This window comes from Cheilinus undulatus, linkage group 21 (genome assembly GCF_018320785.1).
Source record: "Cheilinus undulatus linkage group 21, ASM1832078v1, whole genome shotgun sequence".
NCBI classification, from domain to species: Eukaryota; Metazoa; Chordata; class Actinopteri; order Labriformes; family Labridae; genus Cheilinus; species Cheilinus undulatus.
The window spans coordinates 35556365-35579484 of NC_054885.1; the positions used below are offsets into that span (position 1 = coordinate 35556365).

The 23120-nt window shown below is 40.3% G+C and overlaps 1 protein-coding gene across 1 annotated transcript in view; it reads left to right on the top strand.

Moving 5' to 3' along the window:
• Positions 1-313: 313 nt before the first annotated feature.
• LOC121503686 (voltage-dependent calcium channel gamma-4 subunit-like) overlaps positions 314-23120 on the top strand; it is a 35513-nt gene continuing 12706 nt past the window's right edge. The window contains exon 1 of the mRNA XM_041778209.1: positions 314-632. Within this exon, the coding sequence (XP_041634143.1) occupies positions 410-632 (223 nt within the window). The 5' untranslated portion in view covers positions 314-409. The remainder of the gene's footprint in view (positions 633-23120) is intronic.

Consider the following 23120-nt stretch of genomic DNA (forward strand, 5'->3'; position numbering starts at 1 on the left):
GGCATTGGGTTTTAACAGAGGCGCAGTCTGTGTAGGAGCAGAGAAAAGTGGTTTGAGACACAGCAAATTGGGGGAAAACAGAGGAGTGAAGTGGTGAGGAGGTTTTGGAGTGCTCTGATTTGGCACACGATGCTGCTGTCGTGCTGCCCTGCGCGCTTCAATCCTGCGTGGAGCCTCTGGAGTGGGCACAACTGGTGTCCTTTCGTGTTCACGGCAGCAACCAACTGCTCTTGAGTACCAGGTGAGCGTTTCAGACCACAGTCATTCTTCTCCTCGCTTCACTTTCAGAAGAAGAGCAGAGAGAAAGTGTATGTGCAAGGAGAAGTATGCCCAAAGAGGATCTGCGCCCTGACGCGCTCCGCTGAGTGCATGTTGGATCGCTGAGATTGTGGACTTAGTATGAAGCGCCATGGGTTGGTGTGACCGCGGGGTTCAAACGCTGCTGGCCACCGTGGGGGCTTTCGCTGCCTTCAGCCTGATGACCATCGCTATCGGCACGGACTACTGGCTGTATTCGCGGGCGTACATCTGCAACGCCACCAATGCCACGACAGACGAGACCCAACCGCAGTCCAAATCCAAGAAGGGCGATCTCACCCACTCTGGGCTGTGGAGAATCTGCTGTATTGAAGGTAAGCTCGCTTTTACGCACAAAATACGCAAAAATATGCTCGACTCTGCGGGTTTATTCAACGAAAAAGCACAAGTGATTCCTCTGTTTAGTCAAAAAATAATTTAATTTATCTCCTTTTTTAACTGAAGAGGACTATTTTTGTCTCCAAGTGCGCACAGATCTGAGCGCACACGGACGCATCCTTTTTACGCACGATCAGTGGCTCAGTCTAGAGAAGGAAACAAAGAAGATAATATTATGCTGATCAAGTCTTAGAATATATAGATGAGGAGGGGAAAAGTCAGTTCACACAACAGTGTATTCTCAGAGTGATAAATTAACGAGAAACAAATGCTCCACGTCCCCGTTACGCGCTCATGTCAAGCTGTCTGCCAACTGTTACATCGCGTTTTTTCCAGCACAGGCCCACACAGTAAACACGTCTGTGTTATAGTCTGCACAATAAAGCGATGCCAAGCCGGCGCGTCTGAGCCCATTCACTTTTAAATCGGTCCCTGCCAGGAAGTGTGCGCGCTGTTCGTCTACTTTCATTCATGTCTTTATTGTATCCGATGCTGTTGCTTGGCAACATCACTGAAATCGCTATGGAAACATGCCCGGTGATTTAAAAATAGATGACTCTGAGTTCACGTCATGTCCAAGCAAAAATATAAATCCGCTTTTTTGTTCAAGGAAAGGAGGAAAATGTCACCGTTTCATGTTTTCATCATGTTGGAAAGTGTTTTTACGCATCAGATGTTTGAAAAGGAGGTGCGCTGGCAGTGACGTCCTACTTCAGAGTCAGACAGAGTCTCATTCATGGACCAATCTTCCTTCCGGCCACCCCTTGACTCCTCGTCTCAGCTTTCAATGAATGAGTCGGTGTTGCTGGATGGGTGATTTTATGTCACAGACGCCTGTCATGACGCAGAGTGACAGATTGCAGACAAAATGTTCAACAGGATGAAAAAGAAATAAAAGTGTTGCTGCAGAATAGGGCTGGGTGAGTTTTTGCTGAATGCTGATATTCAATGTCTATGTGGGCTTTATTTTATGTAAAGAATAAGTTTTGAGGTAAACAGGAGGAACTAGAGCCCTATTAAAAGGATAAGGAAAGGAATCCTTATAGGTACCCAATTAAGCGTCAGTACTGGCCCCCTCAAGTCAACCATTCAGACTGAGCCCTAGTTCAGTTACTCCAACAACACCTCAAAAACAAAGTCAGTTCTAAGTCAAATCCACACAGGCTGAATGCCAAATGTCACAGGATACATATACATGTATATATTTATATAAATAAAGATGTCCTTAAATAACACGTGTTCCTCAGCAACCAGGGTCAAGCTTGATGGCATCTCTTTGGTCCACTTCTTTTCACTCCTGCTTATACACCTGGAGATCACTGGCAGGTTTTGGGCAACTTGGGCTATCCATAGCTTAACTAGGGGCTAGTGGCAACTTAATCCTCTACCTCCAAAGTACCCTAGTTAAGTGGTTCCCAAAGTGGGGGTCAGGACCCCCCCAGGGGGTCACAGGACACTGAGAGGGGTTCGCAAGAAGCCTTCCAAAAAACAAAAAGTATTTGAAAATAGTTTTAAATTGTACATTTTACCCAGTTTTGTAAAAAAATATGCATAAAATTAGTTGAATTTAAAACTAGAAAAGCACCGGGAGAGCACAGACCTCTGCCATTAGCCCTATCTCCCAATAGTACAGAATCCTTTAAAAAATTCCTGGATCCAGACAGTGATCCAGATCACTCTCAAAATCTAATCAGTTCTTCCTTATGCCATTTATGACATTTCATGAAAATTTCATCAAAATCCGTCCATAACTTTTTGAGTTATGTTGCTAACAAACAAACTAACAAACCCTGCCAATCACATAACCTCCTTGGAGGAGGTAATAAAACATGGTCATTAGGTGAGATTTATAAAATCAAAGTAATGTTTAAAAAAATCCTTAGTGTTACAGTTTTCGCATGACTGTTCCCGAATGTGCACAACTGTGTTCAACTCTTCCCTAACCAGTCGTACGTATGGTGGAGGTCCCCGGTCTCTGACGTTGTTATAGTGGGGGTCATGGGCTGAAAAGTTTGGAAACCCCTGCACTTGTCCACGATTACTCATCATATCCATCCTGTACTCTGAAGGTGTTGGGTTTATTTTTTTCAACAGATTATTTTCCCATGCCAAATGTGACAGGCTTTTATTAAGAGCCTGCTGCACAGTGTCAACATGTACATGACAACAACGCACCATGTTGTAAGATATGCATACAGGAAATAAAAATGTCTGAAGATACAGTATGTTGACACACACGTGTGTTGGCAGCCAAGGTCAAGCTCGACGGCATCTCTTTTGTCCGGGTGTTTTCAGACATGGTAATACGCTCAGAGACCGCCGGTAGATTTTTGCCCCCTTGGGACATCCATAGCAGGATCAGGGGCTTGCCTGGGTGGTACCCTGGTGCAGGGGTCGGCATCTAAGTTTGGCCTCGGGCCAAATTTTTTTCTGACCAACTCAATGGCGGACCAAAATTACATCTTCATCAGACAAAACCTGTCTTTCCTTCTAAAGAAACTACTTTTTCTCATCTATACTACTATATTTTCTACAAAAACATAATTTCATGAAGTTATTTATTTAAAATCAACAAATTTGCTACAGTCTATTATTTATTTATTAATTTGATCTTTGAGCCAAGCTTGTTATTTGTTTTAATTCATTGAAACAGATTTTGCACTTTGTTACCGTGGCACACAGAGAGTGAGTTTTCTTTTTTTTCCTCCTTTTTCTCAGGGCGTACATGTGTCAGTTAAGTTCCTACCTCAAGCCAGTGTGCGTCTGAAGTCAAGCAGATGCTGCTTTATTTCATTTTATCATATTTTGTCACAACTTTTGAATAAATGTTCTGAAATCTGTGTGGAATTGTCATTTTTGGGATAGCAAATATATATATAATATATATATATATATATATATATATATTATATATATATGTATGTATTATTGGCCGTGGGCCACCAGGTGCCTACCACTGCCCTAATGCATGCTTAGGCGGCACATCCACCCCCTACTCTTCAACAGAGTATTTCCGCATGCCCAAGGTCACAGGCTTTTATTAAAAGCCAGCTGCACAATTTAAACATGTGCATGACAAAAATGCACTTTGTTGTTGTAAAATATATATAGTAAATAAAAATGTCCTTAAATAAAACCATTTAAACAAAAAATAGCTCCTCATCTAGCCTTTACATCTCAAACAGATCACTGTGATCAATGAGCACGGTGGGTCCAACTTAAAAAAAAGACTTTCTAGTGAATATTAAGCCTGGCGTTAATCTTTGTTTTTCAAATCAACATCAACCTATGCCGTATCCATGTAAACTAAAGTCTTGTCATGGGTGAAAATGTCTCATTCTTACAAAAAAGATGATATTCTCCAGCCCTACTGTAGACTAGACAAGTTTGAGAACACACAAAAAACAACAAATGAAATATCCAAGCCCATAATATTCGGTCTTTATTACCAAATCTTAAACATAGCAAAGACAAATATGCATGCCAATCTGTTAGGTGACCTTTTTAAGAGTCAAAAATGGTGTAACTGTTTCAAACACTAAATTTCTCCTTCAGCAAACAGCAGAATTAAGAGGACCCTCTCTCCATGCATGCATGTCACTCTAGGAGGTGTCCACCCTGAGCGCAGCACATTGTGTTCCTGCAGCTTGAACATCCGCGCTGCCACGAGTCGTGGCTGCCTCTTTGAGGATTTCTGGATCATTATTTTGGAAGGAAAAATAAAACTCACAGGCTGTAAATGTATTTGCATGTGGGAAAGCAATTATATTCAATTCTTTTTGTTTATTTTTCATCTTGAAGCCCTCATCTACTCACTGAAAAATCTTTTAATGAGTTTTTTGTGATGCAGGCTCTATTAAATCTCTTGTGTGGAAAAACAAGTTCCTCTGTGATGCTGAAACCTTTATTAAGGCATCAGTTTTTAAACCTCCCTGAAGCAGATGAATAGTTGACAATCAGAGTCTGGTCTAATTACTAACCAGTCTGATAGAGGTTTTTATTCAGTGATTTGATGCAGGAAACAATCAGATCATGGACTAAAGAGGTAAAGGCCTCTCAAACAGCTGCACAGCTGCTGGTGTAAAGGGCAGAGAAGGGAAAGAACAACCTAGAACAAGATGAAAAATACCCATGAAGTATGTTAAAATGCCAGGCAAGGAGCAAAGTGTGAGAAAGGTGCAATAAAGAAACTGTACAGTTGTGTAGATTTGTGCAAAATGAATGAAAGTGCAAATATCTCAAGTTCGAAGCACACACACAGTGTGTTAAGTGTAAACACTGTGTCAACCAAAACAGGAAACATCCCACTCTGAGATAAGGCACATAAAAGTTGGTACAGTTACCCAGTAGCCAGTGAGCTGCTAGTTAACCAGGGAATGAATCAGTAACTCACAGCATGTTAGCAAACACCCAAAATATCAGTATCTTGGTTTTGCATGAGTTACTGATTATTTGGTAATGATTAAGTTATGATTCACAAGCATGATGATCAACTGACAGAAATCAGTAACACTATAAAACTGGAGCTTGATTCATATATAAATTAATCTCTTATAATCCAGTGTTTTTAAATCATTGCAAACAAAGGGAAAGTTAAAGACCAAAGCAACTTTGCATGTTACTGCAACAACCGAAGAACTATACCGGGAACACTTCAGAATAAAAGTGCTGTATCAAAACACGAGTAGTCTCACCGCAGAAACCAACTGATCGGGCTTTTACCTTGAAAATCCCAATGATGGTTTACCGTAACTGTAATGTAAGCAAAGGATGAACTGAGAGGCAAACACACAGGTGCAGAGATCTGACTGCAGCTCTGAGTGAAAAGTTTTTCAGTCTCTTGAGTTCTGAGCGGACATTCAGCAGCTCCAGATTGATCTACGCTCACATTCATGTTTCTGAAAATGAAGTGAATTAATATGTTTGGGCACATTGGTTGTGGACGACGGTCAAGTCAATAAGAAACACAGCTCACATCAGACCAGACTAAAGACTTACGTAACGCCAAGAGTGAAGACAGACTGCATTAAAACGGCTCAGATGGAGTCTTATGGAGTCTTTTGATTCATTTTAAATTTGTGCTCCTTTGTTTTTTGGTTTTATTTACTATTGTGTTATTGTATTGTGTTTTTTATTCTAGTAAAGTGTCCTTGAGTGTTAGGAAAGGCGCTGTCAAATAAAATGTATTATTATTATTATTATTATTATTATTATTATTATTATTATTATGACCACCTTACACCTGACGACTGAGACAACGGGAGCGAGCTGCAACTTTAGCAAGACCCCCATCATTTTACTCTGACTTTGGAACTGTGCCCGTGACTTTGATATCGTACAAGTCGTTAGGTGTAAGGCCACCTTAAGGTGTTAGCACTGCTAACATTAGCCACATTCTGCAACCCAACTCTGCACGGTGACAGTGTGTTATCGTCTCACTGTTGAAGAGTGAAGTTGGTTGGTGGAAAACATGGAAAATCATTAATACCGTGCTTAAGAAGCAGTTTCCTCCTCTTTTATTTCATGGTTAACCAGCATTTACACCTTCGCTCAGTTCCAGGATAATTTCCAGGTACTTACTGTCTTATTCCTTCCCTGGTTAACTCACATTTACTTCCTCATTTGTTTCCTGGTTAAACTGAAGTTACTTCAGCAGATTTGGTGGAGGTTAATGAGCAGTTACCTACACTTTAGTTCCAGGTTAGGTCACAGTAAATCCCTCATTTGTTTCCGGGGTAACCTCAGGTAACTTTCTTATTTGTAACACAGAGGTAACACCTCATTTGTTCCAACAGTAACTCTCAACTGTTTTCTTGTTTAACAAGCAGTTACTTCCTCATGCTTTTCCAAGTATATTGCAGTTCATTTCTAATGAGCTTCCTTGTTAACCAGGAAGTACTTAAACTAGCAAACACTTGCTAATTATTTCCCTTGTTGACGAGCAGTTTTGTCATCACCACTTCCATGGCTAACTCTCAGGTGTTTCCTCATTTGTTTCCTGATTAACTTGCCTTTACTTCCTTATTTAATTTCTGTGTAACTTCCTGTGGTCAACAGCAGTTACTTCCTTATTTACTTCCAGACTAATTTGCAGTTACTTCCTCTTTAGTTTTCTGATTAACTGGCAGTTCCTTCTTCACTACTTTCCAAAAACGATGTATTTACTTTCTTATTCTTGTAAGCTACTGTAAATCACACATTTGTTTCCAGTTCAGCTCAATGGAATTTTCCTTTTATTTCCTGATTGCCTAACAGGGACTTCCTCATTAGTTTCCTAGTTAACTTAAGGTAGCATCCTCAACTGCTTCCTTGTTAACTGTAGGTTCAGCCTTGCAAAGCAGGTGGATTTTTCCAGATTCCATGTCTGTCATCAAGTAAAGCTCCACTCCACAACGTTTGTGCTGAACCATGCGCTATCAGGACCAATTAGCGTCATTTGAGGAGAAAGTGCTGGTAGCGACAGACGGGGTTAAGTTGTGGTGAAAGCTGATAGCTGCCAGTGCAGTGCTTAGCAATGCTACCAGAACCTGATCAAGTTTCTGTATGAAACAAAGAGTAAAAATAACACCAAAGGTTTGTCATGACAGAAAAGATGTCTTCCCTCTTCTCCCAGTCTGCTGCTGTGGTAGCCGTTAGCTAGCTGTTGGAAAGGGGCAGTTTAATCGGAACTGGAGCACATTTATTTGTAAAACAAGCAGAAAGAGCAACACCGAAAGCTTGTCTTGGCAGAGAAGATGTTTCTGCACGTCTCTGATGGTCTTTGCATTGATTTTATTCACAGAGAATTTCTGCCATTAACAATCGATGGCAGCGGTAACCTGTCAGCTCAAGAGTAGCCCATGCGTACAACCTCATTTTGTCTTGTTGCTCTGATTGGCCAGTCATGAATGTAACAGACAGAACATTCCTCCACTCACCTTCTGAGAATTTTTTCCAAAGTCCCGCCCTTCCTATGGGAGTTTTCCCAGATGAATGTGATGCAATGGAGATAAGAAATAGTCTATCTGGTGTGTGCAATTTTTGTGCACCTTCTTAAGTGTCACAGTGTGAAGAGGAATGATCTTCACATGGTCAGCCACAACAGGAGGAATTTTTTAAATAATAAACTATTTTTAATGGCCTTGAATTTCAACAAATGTGGCCTCTGCAGCGTTTTTATGCACTGAGCTTGTTTTCATTCACATTCGAAGGTCTTACTGTCATCAGAGCTGAACATTAGGACTGATTAAGCCCTCATGAATGTTAAGCTGTCTCTGGATTCATCCTGGATGGAGATATTTCCATGCTGGGCCGGGCACCTGTCTGTGACGTGGACAGACAGCAGTCTGCATCATTTCCTCTGAGACCCTGAGAAATGGAAATAAATTAGAAACGCCAGCCAACTATTATGTCAAGGCTGATTTCCCGTCTGGGCTTTGAAGTAAATAATGACAGTGGATTAATGACGGAGGAGTCTGAATTGATGTTGATGAGGTCGGGGACAAAGACCGTCTCTGTGCGACCAGGCTTTTCATTTTAAAGCAAACACAAAGAGCAGCCTATCATATCCCTCTCTGCAGTGCTAATAGTTTCACCTCTGAGCCTCTGCTGAAAACTTCAAGATGCTGGATGGTGGCTCTGTTGTCATGGAGACACATAAGTATAACCCCCTCCTCCACACAAACACCTCTGGCCATAATGACAAACACGCTGGGTTATCGACAGGGACGGTTGGCTGTGTATCTCAGCCAAAACATCTCCATGTTTGGTTGGACAGATTGTAGAGACAACATGTCTTTTTGTAAGCGACAAAAACATTTAACAACAGCTCTGAGGAGCCCTGCTGTCCCCTCACAGACACATGATGAACGGGTTTAGTGTTTCCAGTAAGGGATGGACAATATGGACCAAAAAAAAAAATCATGTGTTGATGGTTTTTGGCTGAATGGCTATTCACAATGTTTATCTCAATGCTCACAATAGCAGAATAATGCTCCATGAAATGAGTCTAGTGAACTCCAATGATACTGAGATCTGTTTGATGCAGAAAATGTTCATATTAGACTCCAAATTCTGGCATTTTTTTAATAAGTATTGACCACTAGAATCCGCTTGAAAAGTGAAATGCAGAGTAGATCGCCCTTTTTTTAGTGAATCTTTGCGGTTCCACTGCGGTTCAGTCACATCCAAAAAGCACCACCCCACTCCAACTCCAACTCCAACTCCAACTCCACTTATGATACATGCCATATCTCAGTGGTATGGTCATATGCTAGCAGATGCCAAACCGTGTCAATCCACATAGAGGAGATTGATCCAAACAGTTGAAAAAAAAATCATACCACACAATACAATACAACACAATGTACAGACTGGATAGCTAATCATCACTATGTCAACATTCGGTTTCATCTTGAGGCACAAGCTACAGGTCACCAGTCAGTGGGTCACAAAGATACTATTAGGTTGTTTCCACCTAGCAGTCTGGTTCAGCTCGATATGGCACTGCATGCATTTTTTTGCGTTTCCATATAGAAAAAGTTGAAAAGGGTCCCAAAAAAAACAACCCATACCGTCCCAATTTGTTGGGGCCCTTCCATAGGGGTCCCAATATTACCTATCTGTCCCAAAAAGATGGAGCTACACACACAAGTTTGTACTGACGTCACTTCAGCGCACGACAAGGCAGGTTACTTTAGGTAACCTGTGAAAAGACTGAGCTGTGTTTGTTGAACAGGCTTGTAAAACTTCAGGCTGCAGCCCATTTTAAAACTAGATCAATGCACCCAGGATTTCTAACTTAATCTAGTTTGATTTTAACACCAGTTACGCCTTTAGTTTATTTTTAATGTGAGAAATTCTCATGGTACAGCTCTAAACTTTTTTCATAACTAGTTATATTCACATATTAACACATTGTTGACGCAAAACATTTCTGTACACGTATTCCATCAGCTGAAGATCTGTACTGACCACGGTGAACACAGTGAAGATGTAGTTATTAAAAAACAGCACTTTTCAGCTGAAATAAAGCTGTGGACAGAGGTTATGTGATCGGGTGGGTTTGTTCTTTAGTTAGTTGGTTTGTTTGTTTGTTAGTTTGTTAGCAACATAACTCAAAAAGTCATGGGCGAATTTTGATTAAATTTTCAGGAAATGCCAGAAATGGCACAAGAAAGAACTGATTAGATTTTGGGAATGATCCGGATCACCGTCTGGATCCAGGAATTTTTTAAAGGATTCTTTACTATTGGGAGATAGGGCTAATGGCGGAGGTCTGCACTGTTACCACTTTACACCAGGAGATGGCAGACATGAGTAACTTCAATCCCAGCAGCAGTTTTTGGGTGTGTTTCCATTCAAAGTTTTGGAGTTTATAGAGTTTGAAAGCACGCCTGGTCAAGGAGACGAGTCGGAGCATAACAGAGAGAAAGACAGCAAATTGTAGCGAGCATACTCACAATGCTGGGAGGAATAGAGGAATATTCACCCTCTGCCATGACTTCCAGTCATCCAGTGAGACCATGGATGCATCTGTTGGCACTCGTGGCGAAGCCAATGCTTTGCCTCATCGTGTTTCCACCCCACCAGAGAGAGAGTAATTGGCGATTGCTGTGGTGGGGGGCACATGGGGACAGATCCAGGAATTTTTTAAAAGATTCTTCACTATTGGGAGATAGGGCTACTGGCAGCTGGACCAGCAGACTCGTGCTGCATGTGATTTCAGATGCATGCCTTTATAGCCCGCCCACCGAGTGAGGGTATGGGTCTCTGTAGAGACTATTTTGAGGTTTAGAAAGGCTCTGCTCAAAACATGCTGGGTTGGTGAAGCAGCATACTTTGACCATGTCGTGCATGGCTAGAAACCCCCATATGGATAGATACAATTATGACAGTGGGAACTGAATACAACAAAATCAGTTCAAATGCAATGAATCCATAGAAGCATGAATCTGAATATGAGGGTGTAGCAAGCTTTATGCTATAAAGGAGGAGGCTGGGGTGGAGGAGGTGAAGCTTTGCCAGCAGCAGCAGCAGCAGCGTGGTGCATCAGCATGAGAAGTACGTCATATTTAGATACACCACTGTGATGAGAGAAAGGGCTGCAAATGGTTGTGGGAGCTGGGAGGTGATAGTAAGTGTAAGCTGGCCATCAGCTGATTACGGTTGGGCATACAGCTACCACATTCTGCATGAAGTAACTCCAGCTTAATTTCTTGTTTAAAACATAAAGATGTGTCTGAAAAACTCTGTATATTTTCCAGCCCTGTGTCCGTTTGCCTTGCTCAACAAGCGTCGCCTCTACTTCTGCAGGCCTGCTTGACATTTAAGGTGCAGGAGGGAAATATATTCGATGGGGCTTTTTTTACTCTGAGGTCAGCTCTACACTCATTTATGGAGTCCTTTGCATTTTACAGCTGCTGTTTTGATTTTTCTCCTCTGTGTTTGTGAGGCCTGCGAAGCATTAAGTGCCCCTCATTTGCATCAGAATCGGCGGTGCATCAGACGCCGTTACTTATGTGTGACTCTGGTATATAAAACCACCTCTGACAATGAGGAATAACCTCATGACTCATCCAATTAACAAGTACACATTTACAGTAAACAGCCAGATTCAGGTTGGCGGTGGTGGCATTAGAGGCAGCTGTTTTCACTTCCTGTATGGGGGTGTGTATTTGTAAGAAAGGGCTTGTTTAGTCCAGGGTGGGGGTCACTCCGTCATTCCCATCATGCACTGCAAGTCTGTAATTAAAGCGCGACAGGCAAGAAGCTGTGCGGGGGCACTAATTATCCAGCTGGCCACAACTTTCAGCTCAGTCACTCCATCTTCTCTCCTCCACGAGGCGGGCACCCTCTCTTTTAAAATTTTAACTCCTCTATTCTCTCGTTTCTCTGCCTCCCTCCTTTCTATTCTACAATTAATTAACTCTCTGTCACCTCCTTCATACCCACAATCCCTCAGCCCCTTTAAAGTCTGGACTCATTTAATTTCTACTCTTCTCTTTCCTTTGTAGGCACTCTTCAGAGCTATTTAAAGGTACAATACGCAGAGTTTTCACATTTAAATGTCTAATCAATTTTAAAAATGATTAGTATGATTTGAGTATTTAGATTGCTTTAGTTACAGTGGTGGACTCAGGTTGTTTGAGGGGCAAGGGCAAAAATAATAAAAGACACCTGCTGTATATGATGGGGCACCAGGTCACAAAAGATTGTTGAGATTGAATGTGTATTATTATGTGGTCATACCTACTACACATCTGAACTATTTAACCATTTATTTGACAAAGATTCACAGGGATAATGGCAGTTAAAATAGACTTTATACCAAATGGAGGTTATGGCACACTATTGAATTTCCCCCACTTTTGGACATGTCCCCTCTAGAGGGCACTTCATCAGTTTGGTCACCTTAGAAGACATCCTTGAGGGCACTTTATTACTTGCTGTCTACCTGAAGTGCACCAAGAGGACACTTTAGCACATTTTGTCCACTCAGATGGCAGACTAAATGGCACTTCTGCATATTTTGTCCCCTTAGATGGAACCAAAGGCACTACATTACTAAAGGGGAAACCCTGTGGGCACTTTATCATATTTGCCAACTCAGAGGACACCTAGATGGCATCTTACTGTGTGTTTTTACAAAGAGGACACCCTTAAGAGGTCTTACTGCTATGCTATCTATTGGGAGGGCACCCTTAAGGCACTTTATTATGTTTTATCCACTTACAGGGAAACCTAGAGGGCACTTTATCATACAGTGGTGTGAAAAGTATTTGCCCCCTTTCTGATTCCTGACTTTTTTGCATGTTTATCACACTTGAATGTTTCAGATCATCAAACCAATTTTTATATTTCACAGAGACAACCCAAGTAAATACAAAATGCAGTGTCTGAATGATTATTTAATTTTTTAAGGGGGGTAAAAATCCAAACCTTTCTGACCCTATGTGAAAAAGTAATTGCCCCCCTTGTTAAATCATAAGTTAACTGTGATTAACCACAGTTTTTGAAAAGCTAAGTACAATTTCACTGGCCACACCCAGACCTGATTACTGCCAGATTTGTTGAATCAAGAAATCTCTTAAATAGAAGCTGTCAGACAAAATGAAGTAGGCTACAAGATCTCAGAAAGAAACGCATCATGCCACCATCCAAAGAAATTCAAGAACAAATGAGAAACAAAGTGGTTGAAATCTATCAGTCTGGAAAAGGTTACAAAGACATTTCCAAGGCTGTGGGACTCCATCAAATCACAGTCTGAGCCATTATCCACAAATGGAGAGAACTGGGAACAGAAGTGAACCTTCCCAGGAGTGGTCGGCCAACCAAAATGACATGTGCAACGACGACTCATCCAGGGGGTCACAAAAGAACCCAGAACCACATCCAAAGACCTGCAGGCCTCACTGGCCTCAGTTAAGGTCAGAGTTCATGGCTCAACCATAAGAAAGACACCAGGCAAAAATGGCACCCATGGAAGAGTTCCAAGGCCAAAACCACTGCTGACAAAAAAGAACATCGAGGCTCGTCTCACATTTACCAAGAAACATCTTGATGATCCCCAAGACTTCTGGAGAAATATTCTGAGGGCTGACCAGACAAAAGCTTAATGTTTTGGAAGGTTTGAGTTCCGTTACATCTGGAGTAAAAATAACACAGCATTTGATAAAAAGAACATCATACCAACAGTCAAACATGGTGGTGTCAGTGTGATGGTCTGGGGCTGCTTTGCTGCTTCAGGACCTGGACCACTTGCGGTGATTGATGGAACAATGAATCCTGCTGTCTACCAGAAAATCCTGAAGGTGAATGTCCGGCCATCAGTATATGCCCTCAAGCTCAAGCGCTCTTGGGTTATGCAGCAGGACAATGACCCGAAATACACCTGCAAGTCCACCTCTCAATGGCTCAAGAAAAACTAAATTAAGGTTTTGGAGTGGCCAAGTTAAAGTCCGGATCTAAATCCAATTGAGATGCGGTGGTGTGATCTTAAACAGGCAGTTCATGCTGGAAAACCCTCCAATATGGCTGAGTTAAAACAATTCTGTGAAGAAGAGTGGGCCAAAATTCCTCTTCATGCTATGCAAAAGACTTATCACCAGTTATCACAAACACTTGATCTCAGTTATTGCTGCAGAGGGTGGCACAACCAGTTATTAGGTTCAGGGGGCAATTACTTTTTCACAAAGGGCCAGAAAGGTTTGGATTTTTCCCCCCTTGAAAAATTAAATAATCATTCAGACACCACATTTTTTATTTACTTGGGTTATTTTTTTTTAAATATAAAAATTGGTTTGATGATCCAAAACATTTAAGTGAGATAAAAATGCAAAAAACTCAGGAATCAGAAAGGGGGCAAATACTTTTTCACGGCACTGTATATTGTCCATGTAGACGGCATCTTATCAAGTTTTGTCTACCCAGAACAGGGGTGTCCAACCTTCTTCCACTGAGGGCCGCATACCGCGGTGTTAATTTCGTCGACTAACTATGACTAAAAATATTTGTCGACAGCCTTTTTTCCATGACAAAAACTAGACTAAGCCTAACAAAAATAGATCTGCAATGACTAAAACTGACAAAACTAAGTTTAGTTTTTGTCAAGATGACTAAAACTAGACTACAGCGTAATTTAGTTTTTGTAGCTAAAACTAAACTAAAACTAAAAAGGATAGAAATAACAAAAATGTGACTAAAACTGAAACGCATTTAATTCAAAGACTAAAACTAAGACAAAAATTAAAACTAGCTGCTAAAATTAACACTGGCATACAAGAACAGTGGGGCTGCTTTTATACCTAGCCCTGTGGATATTAAAGTTAGTGAAACCAGAAACCAATATAGGTTAAGAAATTCTTAGTGATTGTAAATCCTCACAATGCTAGTTAGCGGTTGAAAAGGCAAAAAGCCAATCAATTCAAGGACTTTGGGGAGGCCAATCAGATCTCAGGGGGCCCTGGTTGGCCCTGACTACTTCTGACTATGCATATGAAATGCTATTGGTGCTGCCATTTTCTGCGGAAATCAGTTATTGTTATATATTGAGATAATGTTATTACTTTGGTTGCCAATACAGTATGATGCAGAAGTTTTAGGCATGTTTAGGCTGAAATTTGAGGCTGAAGTAAGGCGTGTAATGGCGAGTACGCCAACCTGAGGGCCCCATCGGGTGGGAAGGAGGATTGACACAACCCGGGTCATGCTCTGGATGTCTTTGTACATTACTAAGGGCATGGGAAAATAATCTGATGAAAACGAAACAAAAACCACAGCTATAGGGCGGAGTTGTGGGAAGATGTGGCGCTTAAACACAGCCTAGGGTACTGTTAGGGCGGGGTTATGGGTAGATGTGGTGCTTAAACACAGCCTAGGGTGCTGTTAGGGTGGGTAGGAGGGTTGCCACAACCCCCTGGTTATCATGTGTATGTTCTAAGCACCTGAAAACTGTTGGTGGTTGCTGGGCGTATTACCAGCGGTGCAAAGGCCCGGACAAAAGAAATGCTGTTAAGCTCGACCTTGGCCACTGAGCGGCACAGGTACGTGTCTGACTCTGGCCGCCCTCCCTCCTCTCTTCAGCCCGGGGTTGTGGAACATCTGGACCTGTGAAGAACTGTTAGTGCTCTACATGCCTAAAACTTCTGCACAGTACTGTATGGTTTTACAGTGTCATCTTGGTTGAGTCACAAATTTAAAAAAACATTTAAAAAAAAATTTCCAATGGTAAAAGTTTATGACTCCATGGACTCTTACCTTGGGACTTTAGTGTCTCTGCAGGCACTAAAACAGTCCTATAACAGGGAAGCAAGTGGCATAACTGCATGTTCAACATAATTTCAAAGGTAAAGAAGATTCCTGAGGTTAAGTCAAGACATTGACTAGACAAAAGCTCTGCCACAGATCACTAAAATAAGGATAATAATAGTGTAAATTTTGCCCATAACTTTAACAACAGATTCACACACATAAAACACCACCAGACAGTTATTTTCCATCATTGTTTGAGGACAGCAGCAGGTTTTAGTGGCAGAGTAACTCTTCTTTTTGTGTGAATCCAAACATTAAAACCTGAAGCTTCCTGTTAAAGAGCCATTATATATGTACATTTTAAAGCAGTTGGAGATGGCAGCCTTCACAACATGAGGCGATAGATCTCAGTTTTTCTTTCAGCATGGTGAAATCAGATGCACAGTCTAGCCTGAGACGAGCTGTGTTTGAAGAAATTGCTGCCTGGTGACAATTTAATTAAGCGACTGTCAGTCATATCAACGCTGAATCACTGATGCCGTCGCCAAATTGCTTTTCTTTCATCCTCACACGGACTGGGATAAAGAAAAACATCGGAGGGGTTTGTTTGATTACACAGATGCTTTTATATTCTGTGGTGGCGTTCCCTGCTTCCAAAGTAATAAATGTATGTGTCGCTGAGGCTGCGGGAGCCCAAGGTGCACGTCTGCATTTGATATCAAGCCCCAGAAACTGTTCTCTATCTGTTTACAGCTTCATAAAGAAAATCAGCCCACCTGCTGGAAACCTCGGGCTGCTCTCCCCCCGTCAGTGTTCGCTCTCTGCATCACAGATCTGAACACAGCCAGGAACAAAGGCAGGAGAGGTGCTGCTGCTTTTAACTGTAGAGCTACGGTGGCCCTGAAAGTCAATCACTAAAAATTTGACAGAACACAGAAAAATCTACAAAATACTGAAAATATTTAATGGAAGAGCTAGCAAAAAAAACAAACAAACAAACAAACAAACAAAAACCCAGCAACAATTTGCATAATGCTTAAAAAGAGTGAATTGCAAAAACCTTACACAAAATGTAAAAAATGTAAAGAAAAAATGGAATAATGAAGCAAAGAACCTGAAAGAAGACAAAAATTTGAAATGCAATAGAACATTCAGGAAAAACCAAAACATGTTGTGAAATTAATGGTGGTTCACAAAAATAATTAATGACATGCAAAGACCTTTAGAGAACAATTTTACATAACGCAAAATAAAATAAAATAGCAAAATGCAAAAAAAGTGGGAAGAATACAACATCCCATTTACATCAAAATATTTTGTGAAACCTGAAAACATGTAACACAAAAAAGTGAATAGTACAAAAACAACACTTCTTTTAATGTAACAAAAAGAAATAGAAAAATAAATAATGAGATATTTTTAACAAAACTTGTACAACACAACGTTTTTGTAAAACTCTAGAAAACTTAATGAAATGTAAACAGATTTATATCGCCATAAAAATTATTTAAATGCAAAAGAATTAAATGAAATACGAGTTTTTGTAACAGTGTGAAATATTCAACAACAATTTAATATAAAACCTGAAATAATTTTACAAAACTAAAAGAACATTTTTGAAAATTCTAAAAATAAAAATGAATAAAAACATGATTCATGAAAAACAAACAGGCTACTAAAATACAAAGACATGCGATGAAATAAATTGTAAAGTGTAAAACATTTTAAAAAACACACACAAAAAATGAAATGCAACTACATAAAATAAATCACTCAAAAAAAGTAACTCAGTTAAAATTTTTGAAACCCAAATACCGTTATGGCAAAAAAAAAAAAAAAAAAAAAAAAAAAGTTTAAATGCAAAAAAATCTGACATAAATCACAGTACTTTGCAACAATGTGAAACACTTTATGAAACACAAAAGAATTTCTCAAACACAGAGATTTGTGAAATTTTAAGACATCTAATGAAAATAAAATATAAAAAACAATTCACTTTCTCTGAAACATATGAAACATGACATTTAATGAAACACACAAAAAAAATTTCCATGAAATAAAACCACATTTAACTTCAAACAAAAAAAGTTGATATTTCAATAAAAGTTTGTGAGACACAAATACTTTTATGGCACTCAAAAAAATTGAAAGTGTGATAGCATCTAACGTAGAGCAGAAATTTATTTATAAAAATTTAATGTTTTTAATAAGAAAATAAAGTTATAAAACTCAAGGAAGCTTTGTTAAATAGAAGAACATAACAAAATAGAAATGCAAAAAATAATTATATTCCATGAAATACAAAGAATCTTGTGAAACACAAAACAATTAAAGAAGTATTTAAGAATGGCAAAATCTAAAACATTTCAAGAAACACAAAAATGCAGAAAGCAAAACTTGAAATGCAATCACATTTTATGAAGCACAAAAAAGACATCATAACAATAATTTCTAAAATGAAAAAAAAATGGAGAAAACATTAATTGAACTCATGAGCAAAGATATATTCATGTTTCACGAAATATTTGTGCATTTAATAAAATGTTTTTGCAGTTGACCCTCAGGGCCACCATAGTTGGTCTACCATGTGCCTCATCAACTCTAACCCCCTGTGGGCTGCACAGATTTACTGAGGAGCAATTTTAAAGCTTCTCCTGATTTTTCTCATCAATCTATTTGCAGAGCGACTGAAGTGTGAAAATGAGGAAGTGTCATGGAATACAACGCTCCTGGAGACACCGGAAAGAGCGAGAGAGGGGCTAAACGAGACGATGTGATTGGTTTATTCCACTGAGGATGCTCCCTTATAGGCTGAGTGCCGTTAATTCACAATAATGACAATGTGCATCACGCTGCTGCCTGTGGCCCCACAGCTGTGACAGCTGCTGCACATGCAGCGTCTGTGTGCTTCCATGTCAGCTGTCTGTGAGCTTACATGTGTCCGTTTGTGTTGCTGCTGTTAGGTGTTGACAGATTAAAGTGTTAAAGTGAACCCGGTTTACCAGGAATGTGCTGTTTCTAATTTGTTGGGCATCAAAACACAATGAAGATATCAAAAGCATCCTTCGGGTTGTTTATGTAAATGAGCTTATTAAAGACTTACTGGGGTTGCCATGGAGAAGAGGAGGAGATGCTCAGCGAGGGGCTTTGCAGCTCCTCTCAGGCTCAGGGAACCCATTACTACACATGTAATGTCTTCAGTGTGTTCTCCATTGATCACTACACACATTGTGTAAAATTACCACTAGCTGTGGGACTTTTGATGATTTTTTTAAGGCTTTTTGGCCCAGAAGAGATGGCTGAAGATAGACAGAAATCTAGTGAGAGAGCAGATGATGAAATAAACCAAACTACATCAGGATCAGGAGTCCAACCTGTGATTGCTGAGACCAGGACTGGAGGGTTTATGGGGTACTAGCTCCGCAATCTGAGCTAAAATGCTGCTGTGACCATGTTTAACAATTTAAACTGTATCTGGATGTCGTGTCTGAAACAAGAATACCAAGAGAAGAAGCAGAAGTGCCAAAAACTGCAGTTCCTTGAGTGGCCACATGAGGCTGGCTCTGAAAGTGAGTCAGTTCCCATCTGGACCCATGTTAAAATATTTATCTAGCACCAGACAACACAAAACTGGAGCAAAAACGTTAGAAGTGCAAAAGAGGAAGAAGATTTTGAGTCTTATTAAGATTTAAAGGGTAGATTAATCATTTAAGTTGCTATAGTTTGTTTGAATTACATGTATTTGTACTTTTGCATGTTAAACTTAATTACTTGCATTTCAAATAAAATGTTCAAGTCTATTCTGACAATGTGATGCACCTGACCCTTTTCTCCAATCGCTGCCCTTCTTCATTACTCTTACTAGGTTAGACAATCTCTCATAACTGAAGGCTCTTTCCCATTTAAGACATTTGAAAACCCATCCCAACCTGACTGGTTGTTTGCAATCAAGTGATCCCTGATGTCCGTTGGGGGTCAGGAAGTGGGGGACATGAATGAATGGGAATGGAGGAAAGTTAGTAATATTAGGTGCAATATCATCAGAAAATTTGCATGTATATTGAGTCTGATCCTGCACTTAAAACCAAAAGGATTCTGCTGATTGTGCTTCTGCTGATACACTTGTTCCCAGTTCCAAGTGAATGGCCAGAGCAAAAATCAGCATTTGAGAACATTGAATAGCTGGATAGCTCAGTGGTTTACATTGCTCTCTTTGTGTCTGCTAAATGGCACATTAACATTTTAACAAAAGGGTGGTGGCTTCAGGTGTGGTTCAGTTGTACAGCAATCCTGTAAACAATGGCAGCCAGCCATTGGTGTGGATGTAAAATTCAGGCCCCGTCCACACGTAGACAAATTCAGGAGTATACGCAAAAGAGTTTTTGTCTCATCAGCATTTCATCCACATGGAAACTGCATTGTAGGAGGCCGTAAACGCTACTTTTTGAAACCGGGTCCCAGAGTGAACAAATCTGTAAACCCTTACCGTTTCGTCTCTGTGCGGACAGCCAACCGCATCTTTCTTGAAATGATTACGTCACACATAGCGTAGCCCACCTAAGCTGCATGTGCAAGTTGAACCAAAACATCAATGGTGGATTACAGGGTTGTGGTCATGCTGCAGAAGCTACAGAGCTTAATATGGCTTTTACATCAAAATCTGATGCTCCTTTACCAACACGGCAAACAACGTACACCAGATGTTCTTAAATCCACCTCGGACAGCAACCAGAAGGGCAACCAGGAGAAAGTTTGGGGCAGTTTTCTGTAATCTTCTTCTCTAGTTTGGTGCATTTCTGTGGAAGCTTTACAGCACCACATACAGGCTTAGCATATATACTACAGCTTTTTTCAGTGGTTCCCTACTTACGCGAACATTTCCTGAAACGTCAAACATCAATGTCAAATTTAGTCGCGGATGCGTCAAGTATAAAACAGGCTGTAGAGGGCACCAAAGAGGGCACTTAGTCAAATTAATCAACCTAGAGATGAAATTGTTAGATTTCGTCAACTTAACCGGTACCAAAGAGGACCCCATGTCAAAGTTTGTCTACAAACAAGACATTTTTTTCTTGAATTTTGTCAACTAAAGGGATATCGAGAAGGCACTTTGTCTAATTTTGTTCATTTAGAGGGCACGGACACTGCCTCATGTTTGTTTACAATAAAAGCATCCAAAAGGGCACTTTTGCAGCTTTCTTTTCAAACAATAGGCACCAAGGGGGGGTGATTGCCCCCCTCCTCTGTGTCAACTAGTGTATTTCAGCCTGGGTGTGCAGGCCCACTGTGTATTGTGTTTGCTTTGATTGGTCTGTAATGATTGTGACAGATAGACCGCTCATCTACCTCCTGTTATTTTTAGAAAGGTTCATTCCTCCTGAAACTCTTTTTAAGGGGATGTGAAATATATCCCATACTATGAATATGTGAAACAGTCTGGCATGTTTGGCTAGTTAACTCTTCCAGTTAACAGACAAAAGAGTATTCCTACATGCCACTTTTAATCTTCAGTACTTCACTGACTGCACAATGTCAGGTCTCCACTGCTTTGTACTCACTAAGAGAGCAGGTGCTGATGCTGTGGCAAGACTTGAACATTTCTTTATCCTAATAGTGAGTCCAGATGAGGATTTCATTTTAATCCCAGGTGTAAAAAAGAGGTTTTGTCCTGCAGATCTGTCCTTCAATCTTCAATGCATAATCCCATCTCTGCCTGTCGTGATTCTCTTTCTTCTTACCTTTGGTATTCCCCGCTCTCCTCCCGACATTTAAGCCCCTCTTTAATGTGGGCTTCAATCTTTTTTTCATAAGCATCATTCCTTTTCTCCCCGTTCTTTTGTTCTTTCATTTCCTCTTACCTCACTCTCTCGTTTAATCTCTGCTCCTCTCCTCCTTCCCCCACAGCTAGTCAGTATTCAGACTTTATTTCATTTCATGAAGGGTTCATCCGACACGTGCACATACACAGACACTGAATGCACGCAGAATAAACGCAGACATGGAGCTGATAACTGTCAGTCATAAATCACCAGCCCCCAAGGCTTTCGCTTATAATCAGATTCCCAATCAGCTGCAAATATTGCCTTCTATTTCTCCCTAACATGTACAGTAGACAGCAGAGAGGCATCAGACAGGACTAACTTGGTTTTGGATTGGAGCAGAGAAGGAGAAATATTGTTTGTAGGTCAGAATTGAATAGTGCTCACAGTTGAACTTGTGTTTTGTGTACAAGCACTTTGACATTTTATTTCAAGTAGAAGCCACAATGACACACAAGCACACACTGAGACAAAAACACACTTATTAAATCTGTTACAAGCCCTGGAGCTGCACCGTGATTTAGTGTTTACACAGCAATTAACAGCACAGCAAAGGTGTCTGTAATTTTGTTATCGTCTTTTTTCCTCTAACCACCAGAGCCACGTTTTTTTTATTTTTTTTTTATTCACACAGCACAAAGTCTCACATCGCTGCTGAAAATAGTCCACCGCCCTTTTCTCCATCAGCGACTAGACACAGAAACTTGTGCCCCATTTCCACCGACTGATTTGATGCTAATTAATTCGATGTCCCTTGTTAAGCAGCAGACCCAGTTAATGGAAGCGTGATCTTAAAAGCTGTGGCACAGACAGTGATGGTTATTGACCCTGGAACACCTTGGGGATGGAGATGACAGGTGTCTGTTGGACATCAGTGTCGTCTCTTAATGTCAGGATAATAATGAGTAGGAGGTCTCAAGCCTCTGCTCCTTAAAACCGCCAACACCAAGACTAGAAAGGAACCTTCAGGGTGGAAAAATGAGCTGATGCTGAAATGAAAAAAAAAAAACCTGCAGTTCCTCAAGTGTCCACTTGAGGCTGGCTTGAAAAATCAGGACGTACCCTTTACATCCTGTATTAAAATGTCATTTTTGCTAAATAAGCATGTTTACAGTCTGGTTTAATAAAAGGATTTGGCTTCAATCTCTAATTTCTTTCATTGTGCAATCAATACTAAAGAATGATTTGTTAAGACATTTAAAATATGTCTGCAGCTGACATTGAAAATAGGTTTAAAAAGACTTAAAAGAGATCTAAATGACAAAGAGGGCTAGAAGACGTATATGGCCAATTAAGAAGAGGTCTCAAAGACATCTATGTCCAGTATTAAAAGAGGTATTAAAAAAAAAACACTGAGGTATAAAAAACATCCAAGTCCGAAAAGAGGTCTAAGAGTCGTCTATGTCCAATATTGAACGAGGTCTACAAGACCTCCACAGCTGAAAGAGGTCTAAAAGACATCTATGGCTTACACTAAAAATAGGCCTTAAAGATGTCAACAGTCGACATTGAAAAGAGGTCACAGAGATCTCTATGACCAATGTTAAAAAAAATACTTAAAAGGCATCTACGGCCAAAATTTTAAAAGAGGTTTAAAGTCTTCAACAGCCAAAATTGAAATGAGGTCTTCAGACGTCTATGGTCGTTACTGAGAACAGTTATGAAGGACGCCAGTAGCCAACAAGAGATCTTTAAGATGTCGAGGGTTGATAATGAAAATAGGGATTCAGGACTGCATTAGCCATTATTAAAAAAGGAAGTCTAAAAGATGTCAGTGTTTGATACTGAAAACTAGTCAGTATAATCTCAACAGCCAACATTAACCCCCTGAGACCAGCATTATCATATATGACAGGAAGACACATGCTATTCAAA